A 17,109-nucleotide genomic window follows, 5' to 3' on the forward strand; every position below is an offset into this window, starting at 1 on the left:
GAAAAGCAAAATTCGGTCAGGCAGAGTCAGCATGGATTTATGAAGGGAAGTCATGTTTGACAAATTTGCTGGAATTCTTTGAGGATGTAACGAACAGGGTGGATAAAGGGGAACCAGTGGATGTGGTGTATTTGGATTTCCAGAAGGCATTTGACAAGGTGCCACATAAAAGGTTACTGATCAAGATAAAAGTTCACGGGGTTGGGGGTAATATATTAGCATGGATAGAGGATTGGCTAACTAACAGAAAACAGAGAGTTGGGATAAATGGTTCATTCTCTACTTGGCAACCAGTAACTAGTGGAGTGCCGCAGGGATCAGTGCTAGGACCCCAGCTATTTACAATCTATATTAACAACTTGGAAGAAGGGACCGAGTGTAACGTAGCCAAGTTTGCTGACGATACAAAGAAGGGAGGAAAAGAAATGTGTGAGGACACAAAACATCTGCAAAAGGACATAGACAGGCTAATTGAGTGGCATAAATTTGGCAGATGGAGTATAATGTTGGAAAGTGCACCTTGGAAGAAAAAAATCAAAGAGCAAGTTATTATTTAAATGGAGAAAGATTGCAAAGTGCTGCAGTACAGCGGGACCTGGAGGTACTTGTGCATGAAACACAAAAAGTTAGTATGCAGGTACAGCAAGTGATCAGGAAGGCCAATGGAATCTTGGCCTTTATTGCAAAGGGGATGGAGTATAAAAGCAGGGAAGTCTTGCTACAGCTATTCAGGGTATTGGTGAGGCCACACCTGGAATACTGCGTGCAGTTTTGGTTTCCATATTTACGAAATGATATACTTTGGAGGCAGTTCAGAGAAGGTTCACTAGGTTGACTCCAGAGATGAGGGGGTTGACTTATGAGGAAAGGTTGAGTAGGTTGAGCCTCTACTTATTGGAATTTAGAAGAATGAGAGGTGATCTTATCGAAACGTATAAGATTATGAGGGGGCTTGACAAAGTGGATGCAGAGAGGATGTTTCCACTGATGGGGGAGACTAGAACTAGAGGGCATGATCTTAGAATAAGGGGCCGCCCATTTAAAGCTGAGATGAGGAGGAATTTCTTCTCTCAGAGGATTGTAAATCTGTGGAATTCGCTGCCTCAGAGAGCTGTGGAAGCTGGGACATTAAATAAATTTAAGACAGAGATAAACAGTTTCTTAACCGATAACGGAATAAGGGGTTATGGGGAGCGGGCAGGGAAGTGGAGCTGAGTCCATGATCGGATCAGCCATGATCGTATTAAATGGCGGAGCAGGCTCGAGGGGCCGTATGGTCTACTCCTGCTCCTATTTCTTATGTTCTTATGTTCCACCACACTTTCAGGCAGTGCATTCCAGATCCTAACCACTCGCTACGTAAAAGAGTGTTTCCTCGTGTCGCCTTTGGTTCTCTTGCCAATCCCCTTAAATCTGTGTCCTGTGGTTTGGACTCTTCCGTCAATGGGAACAGTTTCTCTCTAAACACTCTGTCCAGACACCTCGTAATTCCTCGTGACCCCTCCATCAAATCTCCTCTCGCTCTTCTCTGCTAGAATAGACTGGCAAATGATACTTAAAGGGTTGACAGTGGATAGGCAATGGCAAACATTTAAAGATTACATGGATGAGCTCCAACAATTGTACATCCCTGTCTGGAGTAAAAATAAAACGGGGAAGGTGCCTCAACTGTGGCTAACAAGGGAGTTAAATCCAAGGAAGAGGCATATAAATTGGCCAGAAAAAGCAGCAAACCTGAGGACTGGGAAAAATTTAGAATTCAGCAGAGGAGGACAAAGGGTTTAATTAAGAGAGGGGAAAAAGAGTATGAGAGAAAGCTTGCCGGGAACATAAAAACTGACTGTAAAAGCTTCTATAGATATGTGAAGAGAAAAAGATTAGTGAAGGCCCCTTGCAGTCAGATTCAGGTGAATTTATAATGGGAAACAAAGAAATGGCAGACCAGTTGAACAGATACTTTGGTTCTACCTTCACGAAGGAAGACACAAATAGGCTTCCGTAAATACGAGGGGACCGAGGGTCTAGTGAGAAGGAGGAACTGAAGGAAATCCGTATTAGGCGGGAAATTGTGTTAGGGAAATTGATGGGATTGAAGGCCGATAAATCCCCGGGTCCTGATAGTCTGCATCCCAGAGTACTTAAGGAAGTGGCCCGAGAAATAGTGAATGCATTGGTGATCATTTTACAACAGTCTTATCGACACTGGATCAGTCCCTATGGACTGGAGGGTAGCTAATGTAACACCACTTTTTAAAAAAAGGAGGGAGAGAGAAAACAGGTAATTATAGACCGGTTAGCCTGACATCAGTAGTGGGGAAAATGTTGGAATCAATTATTAAAGATGAAATAACAGCGCATTTGGAAAGCAGTGGACAGGATCGGGCCAAATCAGCATGGATTTATGAAAGGGAAATCATGCTTGACAAATCTTCTGGAATTTTTTGAGGATGCAACTGGTAGAGTAGACAAGGGAGAACCAGTGGATGTGGTATATTGGACTTTCAAAAGGCTTTTGACAAGGTTCCACACAAGAGATTGGTGTGCAAAATTAAATTACATGGCATTGGGGGTAATGTACTGACGTGATAGAGAACTGGTTGGCAGACAGGAAGCAGAGAGTCGGGATAAACGGGTCCTTTTCAGAATGGCAGGCAGTGACTAGTGGAGTACCGCAAGGTTCAGTGCTGGGACCCCAGCTATTTACAATATACATTAATGATTTGGATGAAGGAATTGAGTGTAATATCTCCAAGTTTGCCGATGACACTAAGCTGTGAGGGGGACGCTAGGGGAAATTGGACAGGTTAGGTGAATGGGCAAATGCATGGCAGATGCAGTATAATGTGGATAAGTGTGAAGTTATAGAAACATAGAAACATAGAAAATAGGTGCAGCAGTAGGCCATTCGGCCCTTCGAGCCTGCACTGCCATTCAATGAATTCATGGCTGAACATGCAACTTCAGTACCCCATTCCTGCTTTCTCGCCATACTCCTTGATCCCCCGAGTAGTAAGGATTACATCTAACTCCTTTTTGAATATATTTAGTGAATTGGCCTCAACAACTTTCTGTGGTAGAGAATTCCACAGGTTCACTACTCTCTGGGTGAAGAAATTTCTCCTCATCCCGGTCCTAAATGGCTTACCCCTTATCCTTAGACTGTGACCCCTGGTTCTGGACTTCCCCAACGTTGGGAACATTCTTCCTGCATCTAACCTGTCTAAACCCATCAGAATTTTAAATGTTTCTATGAGATCCCCTCTCATTCTTCTGAACTCCAATGAATACATGCCCAGTTGATCCAGTCTTTCTTGATATGTCAGTCCCGCCATCCCGGGAATCAGTCTGGTGAACCTTCGCTGCACTCCCTCAAAAGCAAAAATGTCCAACCTCAAGTCAGGAGACCAAAACTGTACACAATACTCCAGGTGTGGCCTCACCAAGGCCCTATACAACTGTAGCAACACCTCACTGCCCCTGTACTCAAATCCCCTCGCTATGAAGGCCAGCATGCCATTTGCTTTCTTAACCGCCTGCTGCCACCATTCAGATAATAGTCTGTCTCTCTGTTTTTACCACCAAAGTGGATAACCTCACATTTATCCACATTATCCACTTTGGTGGCAAAAACAGGAAGGCAGATTATTATCTGAATGGTGACAGATTAGTAAAAGGGGAGGTGCAACGAGACCTGGGTGTCATGGTACATCAGTCATTGAAGGTAGGCATGCAGGTACAGCAGGCAGTTAAGAAAGTAAATGGCATGCTGGCCTTCATAGTGAGGGGATTTGAGTATAGGAGCAGGGAGGTCTTACTCCAGTTGTACAGGGCCTTGGTGAGACCATACCTTGAGTATTGTGTACAATTTTGGTCTCCTAATCTGAGGAAGGACATTCTTGCTATTGAGGGAGTGCAGCGAAAGTTCACCAGACTAATTCCCGGGATGGCAGGACTGACATATGAAGAAAGACTGGATCGACTAGGCTTATATTCACTGGAATTTAAAAGAATGAGAGGGGATCTCATAGAAACATATAAAATTCTGACGGGATTGGACAGGTTAGATGCAGGAAGAATGTTCCCGATGTTGGGGAAGTCCAGAACCAGGGGTCACAGTCTAAGGATAAGGGGTAAGCCATTTAGGACCGAGATGAGGAGAAACTTCTTCACTTAGAGAATTGTGAACCTGTGGAATTCTCTACTGCAGAAAGTTGTTGAGGTCAGTTCGTTAGATATATTCAAAAGGGAGTTAGATGTGGCCCTTACGGCTAAAGGGATCAAGTGGTATGGAGAGAAAGCAGGAATGGGGTACTGAAGTTGTATGATCAGCCATGATCATATTGAATGGTGGTGCAGGCTCGAAGGGCCGAATGGCCTACTCCTGCACCTATTTTCTATGTTTCTATGTTTCTATGTTAGACTTGACTATGCCAACACACTTCAGGCTGGCCTCCCACATTCTACCTTATGTAAACTAGAGGTGATCCAAAGCTCTGCCTGCCCATGTCCCAACTCGCACCAAGTCCTGCTCACCCATCACCCCTGTGCTCGCTGACCTACATTGGCTCCCGGCTAAGCAACGCCTCGATTTCAAAATTTTCAAATCCCTCCATGACCTCGCCCCTCCCTATCTCTGTAGCACTGGAGAAGTACCACCAATGCTGCTTCCCCAAAATCCTGCAAATTCATTGGCAGGAATAGGCGTACCAATATCAGCGTTCTCTCTCAGGCCAACATCTCCAGCATCGAGGCATTGACGGGCCACATTATCCGCATTCCCGATACTGAACTCCCGAAACAAGCGCTCTAGTCCGAGCTACATCACGGCAGGCGAGCCCCAGGACACCTTCAAAGCCTCCTTGAAAAAATATAACTTCCCCACCGACTCTTAGGGATCCCTGCCCCAAGACCGCTCAAAGTGGAGGAGGAGCATCTGATAAAGCGCCGAACACTTTGAGTCTCTTCGCCGGGAGTGCGCAGAAGCCAAACGCAAACTGCGGAAGGAGCGCACGACAAATCAAGTACCCCACCCACCCATCCCTCCTATTGTGTTCCTAACACAGATGAGACTGCACACAGGGAGGTTAGAGTAACAGTGACCTCAGTCTTTATTAAGACACTCCAGAGTGAGGAACTGGCCTTAGGGGCCGGCTTATATACAGTGCTCCCAAAGGATGCTGGGATCCCTTGGGACTTCAGGGGATGCGCTCCCTGGTGGCGGAAGATGGGAGTGCATACTTTACAGATACACAACACCTCCAACCACCATCTGCCCCACCTGTGGCAGAGACTGTAGATCCCGCATTGGTCTCATCAGTCACCATAGAACTGATTTTAGTGTGGAAGCAAGGCATCCTCGACTCCGAGGGAACTGCCTAAGAAAAGAATCTCCTCCAGCAACACCCCCCCGAGATGTCTGCGCTCCTCTAATTCTGCCCTCTTGAACATCCCTGATTATAACCGCTCAACCATCGGTGGATGTGCCTTCTGTTGCCTAGGCGCCAATCTCTGGAACTCCCTGCCTAAACCTCTCCGTCTCTCTACCTCTCTTTCCTTTTCAAAACAATCCTTAAAACCTACCTCTTTGACCGAGGTTTTGGTCACTTGCCCTAATTTCTCTTTATGTGGCTCGATGTTAATTTTTTTATCTCATAACACTCCTGTGAAGCGCCTTGGGATGATTCACTACGTTATAGGCGCTATATAAATACAAGTTGTTGATGGTGGTGGTACCATTCTCGTAAACCCTTTCTACAACCCCTTTTAAGGCCTTCTCATCCTTCCTAAAGTGCGGTGCACAGAATTGGACACAACACTCCAGTTAAAGTCAAACCACTGTTTTATATAGCACCTTTCACAAAGTTTATTTTGAAGTGCAGTCACTGTTGTAATGTGGGAAACGCAGCAGCCAATTGCGCACAGCAAGCTCCCACAAACAGCAATGTGATAATGACCAGATAATCTGTTTTAGTGATGTTGATTGAGTGATAAATATTGGCCCCAGGACACCGGGGAGAACTCCCCTGCTCTTCTTCGCAATGGTGCCATGGATATTTTACATCCTCCTGAGAGAGCAGACGGGGCCTCGGTTTAACGTCTCATCCAACAGCTGGAGTGCCAGCCTGCAGTAAGTCTCTGGCATGAGACCTGAGCCATGTGGTGAGAGAAGGTGCTTGGTACCCACTGAGCCACGGCAGGATTACTCACTGATCTTACTTTTCATCCACCCCCCAGGTGCAATGCCAGGGGAAATCCATAAGTTTTACAGACAGACTTCTGGGACTAAATAGAGGAAAATGCAAGTTTATATTATCGATGATTCAGAGTTTGTTTTCTTGCGCTCCGTGGAAAATTTATAACGTGAGATGCAAAAATAAGGACTTTAAAATGAGGGTTGCAGAGAGACAGTGACGAGGGTTTGCAGAGCAGGGAACATGATTTGGACAAGAAGGAGTTACTGGGCTGGTTATCCGGCTGTGTTGAGTGACAGCAGAGCTTCGCTTCAGCTCCACCCACTGCGATCGCTGTGCGGGGAGCGAGGGTGTGTGAGAGAGCGAGGGGGTGGGAGAGAGGAAGAGTGAGTGTGAGAGAGTGTGGGAGAGAGAGAGAGAGTGTGTGAGAGAGGGAGAGTATAAGAGAGAGAGTGTGGGAGAGAGAGAGTGTGGGAGAGAGAGAGTGTGTGTGAGAGAGGGAGTGTGTGTGTGAGAGAGAGAGAGAGAGAGAGAGAGAGTGTATGTGTTATGTGAGTTACCAGACACCTGGGGGCGCCACTGTCGGAGGTCATCGGGCTGTACGTAGCGTGCATGGTCACTGGCATATAAGCGTGGGTACCATGTCACGTGGGTTACTTTGGGCACGAATAAAGTTGGATCAGGTTTACACCTGACGCAGTTTACAGTAACAAGTCTTTTGAGTCATTACATTCATTACATTTGGTGACGAGGTAACTTAAGAACCTTCGCATGTACAATGGGCACTATTGGAATTCTGGAGAGATTCGTGCAGGGCAAGGATTGGGCAGATTTTATCGACCACCTGGATCAATATTTTGTGACCAATAAAATGGAGGGAGAGGCTGACGCAGTTCGACACGGGACGGTTTTCCTCACCGTTTGTGGTCCGAAAATTTATGGTCCCATGAAGAATCTTCTCTTGCCTTTACGTCCAATGGACAAAGAATATGGGGATGTGTGTTCTTTGGTACGTGACCATCTCAAGCCAAAAGAGGGGATCATCATCTCACGCTATCGCTTCTACACGCATGTTCATGCTGAGGGCCAGGATGTGTCAGGATTCGCTGACCTGCGACATCTTGCTGAGCCGTGTAAGTTTGGGATCGTGTTGGAGGACATGCTGCGAGATTTCTTTGTGATAGGCATCAACCATGATGTGATTCTTCGGAAGTTATTGGCCAAAGAGAAGCTGGATTTGAGCAAGGCCATCGCGACTACCCAGGCATGCATGACGACTGATGATAATTTGAGGCAGATATCATCGAAGAGTCGGAGCTCCACGTCAAGTACTGTAAACAAGATTGTGTCATCGTCTGGCAGAGCTGCTTAAGGCAGGGCCTACTCGACTGCTTATGTGAAACCTGTAGCTGCTCAAAGTCCGGCAACTGATATGAATCCGATTTCACCCTGTTGGCGTTGTGGGGAATCATCGGCCTCACCAGTGTCAGTTCAAACAGTACTCCTGTAATGGCTGTTCGAAAGTGGGCCATCTTCAGAGAATGTGCCCACAACTGAGCAAGTGTGCTGTCGCTCATCACATTGCTGATGATGACCAGTCCAGTGCTGGCCCGGATACACAACCCGAGGAGGAAGTGTATGGTCTGTATTCGTTCTTGGGAAGGAGCCAGCCGATAATCGTTAATGTGAAGCTGAATGGCGTGCCTGTATCAATGGAGCTGGACACGGGTGCGAGTCAGTCAATAATGAGCCAAAGGACATTCGACAAGCTGTGGGACACTGAGGCTGTGAAGCCTAAGCTGAGTCCAGTCAATGCCAAGTTGTGAACCTATACTAAGGAACCTATACTGGTGATTGGCAGTGCAGTAGTCAAGGTGTCATATGACGGTGTGGTTCATGATCTACCATTATGGATCGTCCCAGGTAAGGGTCCAATCCTGTTCGGCAGGAATTGGCTCGAGAAAATCAAGTGGAATTGGAATGATATCAAAGCGTTGTCCTCGGTGGATGACACTTCGTGTGCTCAAGTGTTGAAGAAGTTTCCTTCTTTGTTTGAACCGGGCATTGGTAATTTTACTGGAGCCAAGGTGCAGATTCACCTGGACTCTGATGCAAGGCCTGTCTATCATAAAGCTCGGTCTGTTCCCTCCATGATGAGGGAGAAGGTTGAAATTGAGCTGACAGACTCCAATGTGAAGGGGTCATATCACCGGTCGAGTTTAACGAGTGGGCCAGTCCTATTGTTCCTGTGTTGAAGAGTGATGGCGCTGTCAGGATTTGTGGAGACTACAAGGTTACGATTAACCGATTTTCAAAACCGGATCAGTACCCGTTACCGAAGGCTGATGACCTGTTCGCCATGCTAGCTGGTGGAAAGTCGTTCACTAAACTGGAACTGACATGGGCCTATATGACACAGGAGCTTGTCGACACTTCGAAGAAACTCACCTGCATCAACACCCATAAAGGATTGTTTGTCTACAACAGGTGTCCTTTTGGAATTCGTTCGGCTGCAGCCATATTTCAGAGGAATATGGAAAGTTTACTAAAGTCCATCCCTAGAACTGTCGTGCTTGAAGATGACTTTCTGGTCACGACACTACTGAACATCTGAACAATCTTGAAGACGTCCTACATTGTCTGGACAAAGTGGGACTCAGGCTGAAACGTTCGAAGTGTGTCTTCATGGCACTTGAAGTTGAATTCCTGGGGAGGAAGATTGCTGCTGATGGCATTAAGCCTACTGATTCGAAAACCAAGGCCATCAAAAATGCACCCAGGCCTCAGAATGTGATGGAGCTGCATTCATTCCTTGGGCTACTCAACTACTTTGGTAATTTCTTACCCAGATTGAGCACTTTGTTAGAGCCACTGCACATGCTACTCAGAAAAGGCGACAACTGGGTCTGGGGTGTGTCTCAGATAGAGCCTTCGAGAAAGCTAAGAATCTGCTCTGTTCAAACAAGTTGCTTGTTCTTTATGATCCGTGTAAGCGTCTTGTATTGGTCTGTGATGCTTCGTCATATGGGGTTGGCTGTGTACTCCAAGAAGCAAATGAGTCGGGTAAGCTACAACCTGTTGCGTATGCTTCGAGAAGTTTGTCAAAGGCGGAAAGAGCTTACAGCATGGTAGAAAAAGAAGCTTTGGCCTGTGTGTATGGGGTTAAAAAGATGCATCAGTACCTGTTTGGTCTTCGTTTTGAACTCGAAACGGATCACAAGCCACTCATTTCATTATTTTCGGCCAACAAAGGTATTAATATCAATGCATCGTCCCGTATCCAGAGGTGGGCGTTGACATTATCTGCCTATGATAATGTTATTCGTCATAGACCTGGCACTGAGAATTGTGCTGATGCACTGAGTCGTCTGCCGTTGCCCACACCTGCAGATCTACTGTTAGTAATGGATGCTTTTGAGAGTGAAGGAACTCCTGTCACTGCTCAATAAGTTAGGACCTGGACCAGCCATGACCCTATTCTAACGGTTGTGAAACGTGTCCTCAGTGGTGATTGGTCTGCAATACCTATGAAAATGTGTGATGAGACCAAACCTTATAACCGTCGCAAAGATGAACTGTCCATTCACTCAGATTGCTTACTGTGGGGTAATCGTGTAATCATGCCTAAGAAAGATAGAGAAAAATTTGTACATGAACTACATAGCACTCATCCTGGTATTATCATGATGAAAGCCATTGCTAGGGCTCATGTATGATGGCCTGGAGTTGACTCTGATCTGGAATCATTTGTACATCAGTGCAATATTTGCATGCAGCTAAGTAAAATACCATCGTAATCTCCGCTGAGACTTTGGTCGTGGCCATCTAAACCATGGTCGAGGATCCACATCGATTTTGCGGGCCCTATCATGGAAAAGATGTTTTTTGTTGTGGTGGATGCATATTCAAAGTGGATCGAGTGTATTATTATGTCATCCAGTACGTCTACAGCTATTATTGAGAGCCTTCGTGTCATGTTTGCTACTCATGGTTTGCCTGACATTGTTGTGAGCGACAACGGATCTTGCTTCACAAATCTGGAGTTTCAAGAGTTCATGAAACTCAATGGTAGTAAACATGTGAGGTCAGCACCATTCAAACCTGCTTCTAATGGTCAAGCAGAGTCTGCTGTCCAAACCATCAAGCAGAGCATGAAACGTGTAACTCAAGGTTCACTGCAGACTCGTTTGTCCTGTATACTGCTCAGTTACAGGACCAGACCTCATACGCTTACTGGGGTCTCTCCTGCTGAACTACTGATGAAGAGAAGTCTCAAGACCAAGCTCTCTCTTGTTCATCCCGATTTGAATGATCGTGTTGAAAACAGACATCAATGTCAGCAAGGGTATCATGATCGTGCTGCTGTGTCATGTGACATCTCTGTCAACGATCCAGTTTATGTACTGAACTATGGTCAAGGTCCAAAGTGGATCGCCGGCACTGTTACAGCCAAGGAGGGTAACAGAGTGTTTATTGTCATGCACAAAAATGAGCAAACATGCAGGAAACATGTTGATCAGATAAAACTGCAGCACACGGATGAACTGGAACCACTTGAGGAAGATGCTCTCTCTCACACACACACTCTCTCTCACACACATCTCTCTCTCTCTCCCACACACTCTCTCTCTCCCACTCTCTCTCTCTCTCTCTCACACACTCTGTCTCTCTCCCACACATTCTCTCTCTCTCTCCCACACTCTCTCTCTCCCACACACACTCTCTCTCTCACACACTCTCTCTCTCCCACACACACTCTCTCTTCCACACACACACTCTCTCTCTCTCACACTGGACAGAAAAAGGTGACTCCGTTGTGACTGAGCCTAGAATTGAAGTTGAACTGAGACGATCAACTCATGAGCGGAAAGTCCCGGACTGTTAATTTGTAACTAGACTGATATTAAGATCTTGAAAGGGGTTATTGTTATGTATTTATGCTTGCAGTCACCAGACACTGGTCACTGGTATATAAGCACGGGTACCATGTCACGCGGGTTACTTTGGGCGCGAATAAAGTTGGATCAGGTTTGCACCTGACGCAGTTTACAGTAACAAGTCTTTTGAGTCATTACATTCATTGCAGTGTGAGAGAGAGAGAGTGTGTGTGTGGGAGAGAGAGAGTGTGTGAGAGAGAGAGTGTGTGGGAGAGAGAGTGTGTGGGAGAGAGAGAGAGAATGTGTGGGAGAGAGACAGAGTGTGTGAGAGAGAGAGAGAGAGAGTGTGTGTGTGGGAGAGAGAGAGTGTGTGAGAGAGAGAGTTTGTGGGAGAGAGAGAGTGTGAGAGAGAGAGAGAGAGTGTGAGAGAGAGAGAGAGAGAATGTGTGGGAGAGAGAGAGAGAGTGTGGGAGAGAGAGAGAGATGTGTGTGAGAGAGAGTGTGTGTGTGAGAGAGAGTGTGGGAGAGAGAGAGGGCGAGAGAGTGTCAGAGAGAGAGAGTGTGTGTGTGTGGGAGAGTGTGTGTGAGAGAGAAAAAGAGAGTGTGTGTGAGAGAGAGTGTGTGTGTGGGAGAGAGAGAGCGAGAGAGAGATAATGTGTGTGTGTGTGTGAGAGAGAGAGTGTGGGAGAGAGAGAGTGTGTGAGAGAGTGTGAGAGAGAGAGAACGCGAGTGGGTCCTGCCCTGTGTTAACCCAGCTTTACTGTACGTGCATGAAATGGATCCTGGACAGAAAAAGGTGTCAACAACCTTTCTCCATCCCTCCTCCCTCTCCTCCTTCTGTCTCTCTCTCTCTTCCTCCTTCCCTCCCTCGCTCCCACCCTTCCTTTCTTCCTTCTCTCCCTTCCTTCCCTCTCTTCCTCCTTCCCTACTTCATTCCACCCTCCTCTCTCCTCCCCTTCCCTTCCCTCCACCTCTCTCTTCTTCTTCTCTCCCTCCTTCCTTCGTTCCTTCCTTCCTCCCCTCCTCTCCCTCTCTTCCCCTCCTCTCCCTCTCTTCCTCCTCTCATCCTTCTTTTCCCCCTCCCCGATGTTATGTATGTAAACATTATAACTGTGTAAGACTTGCCACCAGAGGGCGCAGCTATTGGAGATCCAAGGGTCACCTGCACACCTCATGAAAGCGAGTATAAACGGTTGCCTACCACGCTGCTTTGGCACTCTGGAGTTTTATTAAAGAGACTAAGGTCACATCAGTTTAAGCTTACAGTACTCAGTCTTGTGGAGTTATTCTAAACATAACAATTTGCGACGAGTAACAGATCACAAAATTTCACACAGTTATGGCTGCCGTTGGTATTCTTGAGCGATTTGTAGAGTGTGATGATTGGGACGCCTTCATTGAACATCTCGACCAGTACTTCGTGGCCAACGAGCTGGACGATTCTCCTCACTGTTTGTAGGTCTACAACATACGGCTTCATCAAGCATCTGCTAGCACCGACGAAACCAACGGAAAAGACATATGCAGAGTTGTGCACGTCGGGAACACCTCAAGCCGAAGGGGAGCATCTTAATGGCCAGGTATCGCTTCTATATGCACCATCATTCCGAGGGCCAGGACGTGGTGAATTATGTCGCCGACCTAAAACGTCTTGCGGGACCTTGCGATTTTGCTGGATTTTGGGGGGAAATGCTGCGGGACTTTTTTGTGCTTGGCGTTGGCCACGAGGTCATTCTTCGCAAGCTGCTGTCTGCCGAATCCCCAGACCTGAACAAGGCCACCACGATAGCCCAGGCTTTCATGTCCACGAACGATAATACTAAACTGATATCTTCTCAGCATCGAAGCTCACCGGCAAGTATTGTGCATAAAATAACGCCATTAGCAGGCAGAACTGTACATGGCAGTTGCAAGACCTATGATGACTCAGAGCCCGCCGTGGGGCGTGAATGCGAATCCATTAACACCATGTTGCGGAGGTAATCATAGAGCCCATCAATGTCGATTCAAGCACTACGTTTGCAAAGGCTGCAAAACAATGGGGCACCTCCAGTGAATGTGCAAACCTGCTGCGACTCACCACGTGGCAGAGTCGGCAGAAGATGGTCAATCCAAAGCAGATCATGCAGAACGAGTAAGAGAGGCAACTCAACCCGAGGCCGAGGAAGAAGTGTATGGGGTACACACCTTCACCACCAAGAGCCCTCCTATAATGCTGAAAGTCAAATTAAATGGCATTCCAGTTTCCATGGAATTGGACATGGGGGCGAGTCAGTCAATTATGAGCTAGAAGGCATTTGAGAAACTGTGGGGCAACAAGGCACAAAGGCCCAAACTGAGCCCAATTTATACAAAGCTATGCACTTACACCAAAGAGCTCATACAGTCATTGACAGTGCGGCAGTGAAGGTATCGTACGATGGAGCTGTGTATGACTTATCACTGTGGATTGTACCAGGCGATGGCTCAACACTGTTCGGCAGAAGCTGGCTAGGAAAGATTCGATGGAACTGGGATGACATCAAAGCATTATCTTCGGTGGATGATGCCTCATGCGCTCAAGTGCTGAGCAAATTTCCGTTGTTATTTGAACCGGGCATCGGCAACTTCACAGGCGCCAAGGTGCAGATCCATCTAGTCCCTGATGCATGGCCTGTTCATCAAAAGGCTCGAGCAGTTCCATATATGATGCGAGAGAAAGTTGAGATCGACTGGACAGACTTCAATGAGAGGAAATCATATCGCCAGTCGAGTTCAACGAGTGGGCCAGCCCAATTGTTCCGGTGTTGAAAAGCGATGGCACGGTCAGAATCTGCGGAGACTACAAGGTAACGATCAACTGAGTCTCGTTACAAGACCAGTATCCACTACCCAAGGCGGATGACCTGTTCGCAACATTAGCAGGGGGGATGTTGTTCAATAAATTGGATCTAACCTCCGCTTACATGACACAGGAGCTGGCTGAATCTTCGAAAAGATTGAAATACATCAACATGCACAAAGGACTGTTTATATATCAGTTGCCCTTTTGGGATTCGCTCGGCTGCTGCCACTTTCCAGAGGAACATCCTGATCATCGGTCGTGACAACATCAAACACCTGCAAAACTTGGAATAGGTTCTAAGTCGACTAGACAGTGTGGGACTCAGGCTGAAATGCTCCAAGTGTGTTTTCCTGGCACCAGAGGTCGAATTTTTGGGGAGAAGGATTGCGGCAGATGGCATCAGACCCACGGACTCAAAGACGGAGGCACCCAGACCACAGAGTGTGACGGAGCTGCGTTCGTTCCTGGGATTCCTCAATTATTTTGGTAACTTTCTACCCGGGTTAAGCTGGAACCATTGCACATGTTGTTACGTAAGGGTGACGACTGGGTTTGGGGTAAATGTCAAGAGACAGTCTTTGAGAAGGCCAGAAACATACTTTGTTCTAACAAGTTACTTGTTCTGTATGACCCGTGTAGCTTGTGATGCATCTTCATACGGGGTCGGCTGTGTGTTACAGCAAACCAACATATCGGGCAAACTTCAACCGGTTACATACACGTCTAGAAGTCTGTCTAAGGCTGAAAGAGCCTACAGTATGGTCGAGAAAGAGGCGTTAGCATGTGTATATGGGGTTAAGAAAATGCACCAATACCTATTTGGACTCCGGTTTGAGCTTGAAACCGACCACAAAACGCTCATTTCGCTGTTTTCAGAAAGCAAAGGTATAAACACCAATGCTTCGTCCCGCATCCAAAGATGGGCACTAACATTGTACGCTTATTTCTATGTTATCCACCACGGACCAGGCACGGAGAACTGTGCTGATGTTCTCAGTCGGCTACCATTGCCCACCACCGGGGTGGAAATGGCACAACCCGTAGACTTGCTTCTGGTCGTGGATGTTTTTGAGAGCGAGGGGTCACCTGTCACTGCTCGCCAGACCAGGACCTGGACCAGCCCGGATCCTGTGCTATCACTAGTAAAACATTGCATCCCCAATGGGAGCTGGTCGGCCATTCCCGGGGAAATGCAAGATGAAATTAAGCCGTTTCACCGACGCAAAGATGAAATGTCCATCCAGTCGGATTGTCTCTTATAGGTTAATCACGTGGTTTTGCCAAAAAAAGGCAGGGAAACGTTTATATGTGACTTACACAGTACCCACCCAGGTATTGTCATGATGAAGGCTATCGCCAGGTCACACGTTTGGTGGCCTGGCATTGACTCGGATTTGGAGTCATGTGTACACCAATGTAGCACTTGCTCACAGTTGAGCAATGCACCAAGGGAGGCCCCACTGAGTCTGTGGTCATGGCCCTCCAAACCGTGGTCCAGCGTCCACGTAGATTTCGCTGGCCCCTTTCTAGGAGAGACATTCTTAGTAGTGGATGCTTACTCTAAATGGATTGAATGTGAAATCATGTCATCCTACAGCCACCATTGAAAGCCTCCGGGCCATGTTTGCCACCCACGGTTTGCCCGATTTCCTTGTCAGTGACAATGGACCATGTTTCACCAGCTCGGAATTCAACGAGTTTATGACCCGCAATGGCATCAAGCATGTCAGGTCTGCCCCGTTTAAGCCCACATCCAACGGTCAAGTGGAATGGGCAGTCCAAACTATCAAGCACAGCTTGAAACGTGTGATGGACGGATCCCTGCAGTTTATCTCGGGTTCTGCTCAGCTACTGGACGCGATCCCACTCGCTTACCGGGGTTCCCCCTGCAGAATTGTTAACGAAGAGAGCATTCAAAACCAAGCTCTCCTTAGTCCACCCGGATCTTAATGATCATGTAGAAACCCGGCGTCACCGGCAAAACATGTACCACGATCGCGCGGCTGTATCACGTGACATTGATGTAAACGACCCTGTGTTTGTCCTTAATTAAGGTCATGATCCCAAATGGGTCGCTGGCACTGCCTTGGCGAAGGAGGGGATAGAGTCTTTATTATCAAACTATGTACTGGACAAATGTGCAGAAAGTATTTGGATTAGACCAAACTGCTGTTCACCGATAACCACGGTATAAATCACGTTAAGACGGCACCTTTCAAGCTGGCCTCCAATGGCCAGGCGGAGCGAGCAGTGCAGATCATTAAACAAGGCATGCTCAGAATCCAAGGTCCCATGCTGCAGAGCCGCCTGTCGCGACTGCTGTTGGCATACAGATCTCGTCCGCATTCGTTGATTGGGGTTCCCCCCCCATGCAACTATTGATGAAACGAACCTTAAAGACCAGGCTCTCGTTAATCTTCCCAGACATGCATGAAATTGTTGAGGCTCAGCGTCAAAAGCTAACTGAGTACCATGACCGAAATTCGAGGGGGAGGTGGAATGAGATAGGGGACAAAGTGTTTGTGCTAAACTATGGCTCGGGTCCCAAATGGCTTGCAGGGACAGTAACAGACAAAGAGGGAAACAGACTACTGGTTGTACAAATGGACAATGGCCAAACCTGCCGGAGGCATGTAGACCAAGTAAAAAGTAGATTCACTGATAACACTGAAGAACCAGAGGCAGACTACAATGTGGAACTCACACCACACCTGGTGGACAGACAGGTGGAACAACCTGAGGAAAGGGCAGTCTCAACAGACAGCCCAGGCGAGATACCAGCAATCACATCGAACGAAACAGACAGCCCAGGCGAGATACCAGCAATCACACCGAACGAAAAACAGGCACCAAGGCAAACAACTGAACCACAACTAAGATGCTCCACGCGAGAGCGTAGACCACCCGAGAGACTGAATCTATAAAGGCAATAAGACCTTGGGGGAGGGTGATGTCATGTATCTCACATTACTCTATATAACTGTACCTTACCATGCTATACATGACTGTAACTGGATATGACCTGTAACAATAAGCATACCTTACCAGCAGGGGTGCACTTGCAGGAGACACTCCATACCTGTCCCACTGAGGTATATAAAGGAAGGTCTCAGGCAAGTGCAGCACTGGAGAGCTGGAATTAAAGGTGCAGGTCCTGAGTGACCTTGACTTCAGCATGTGTCTCGTGTAAGTCAGTACATTAGAGTCAGGACTTAAC

At 47.2% G+C, this 17,109-nt stretch overlaps 1 protein-coding gene across 1 annotated transcript in view; it reads left to right on the top strand.

Moving 5' to 3' along the window:
- The first annotated feature begins 7,167 nt into the window (after positions 1-7,167).
- LOC139228420 (protein O-GlcNAcase) overlaps positions 7,168-17,109 on the top strand; it is a 104,862-nt gene continuing 94,920 nt past the window's right edge. Inside the window, exons 1-2 of the mRNA XM_070859522.1 lie at positions 7,168-7,389; positions 8,518-8,663. Of these exons, the coding sequence (XP_070715623.1) occupies positions 7,168-7,389; positions 8,518-8,663 (368 nt within the window). The remainder of the gene's footprint in view (positions 7,390-8,517; positions 8,664-17,109) is intronic.

The sequence above is a fragment of the Pristiophorus japonicus genome, chromosome 2 (assembly GCF_044704955.1).
Source record: "Pristiophorus japonicus isolate sPriJap1 chromosome 2, sPriJap1.hap1, whole genome shotgun sequence".
NCBI classification, from domain to species: Eukaryota; Metazoa; Chordata; class Chondrichthyes; family Pristiophoridae; genus Pristiophorus; species Pristiophorus japonicus.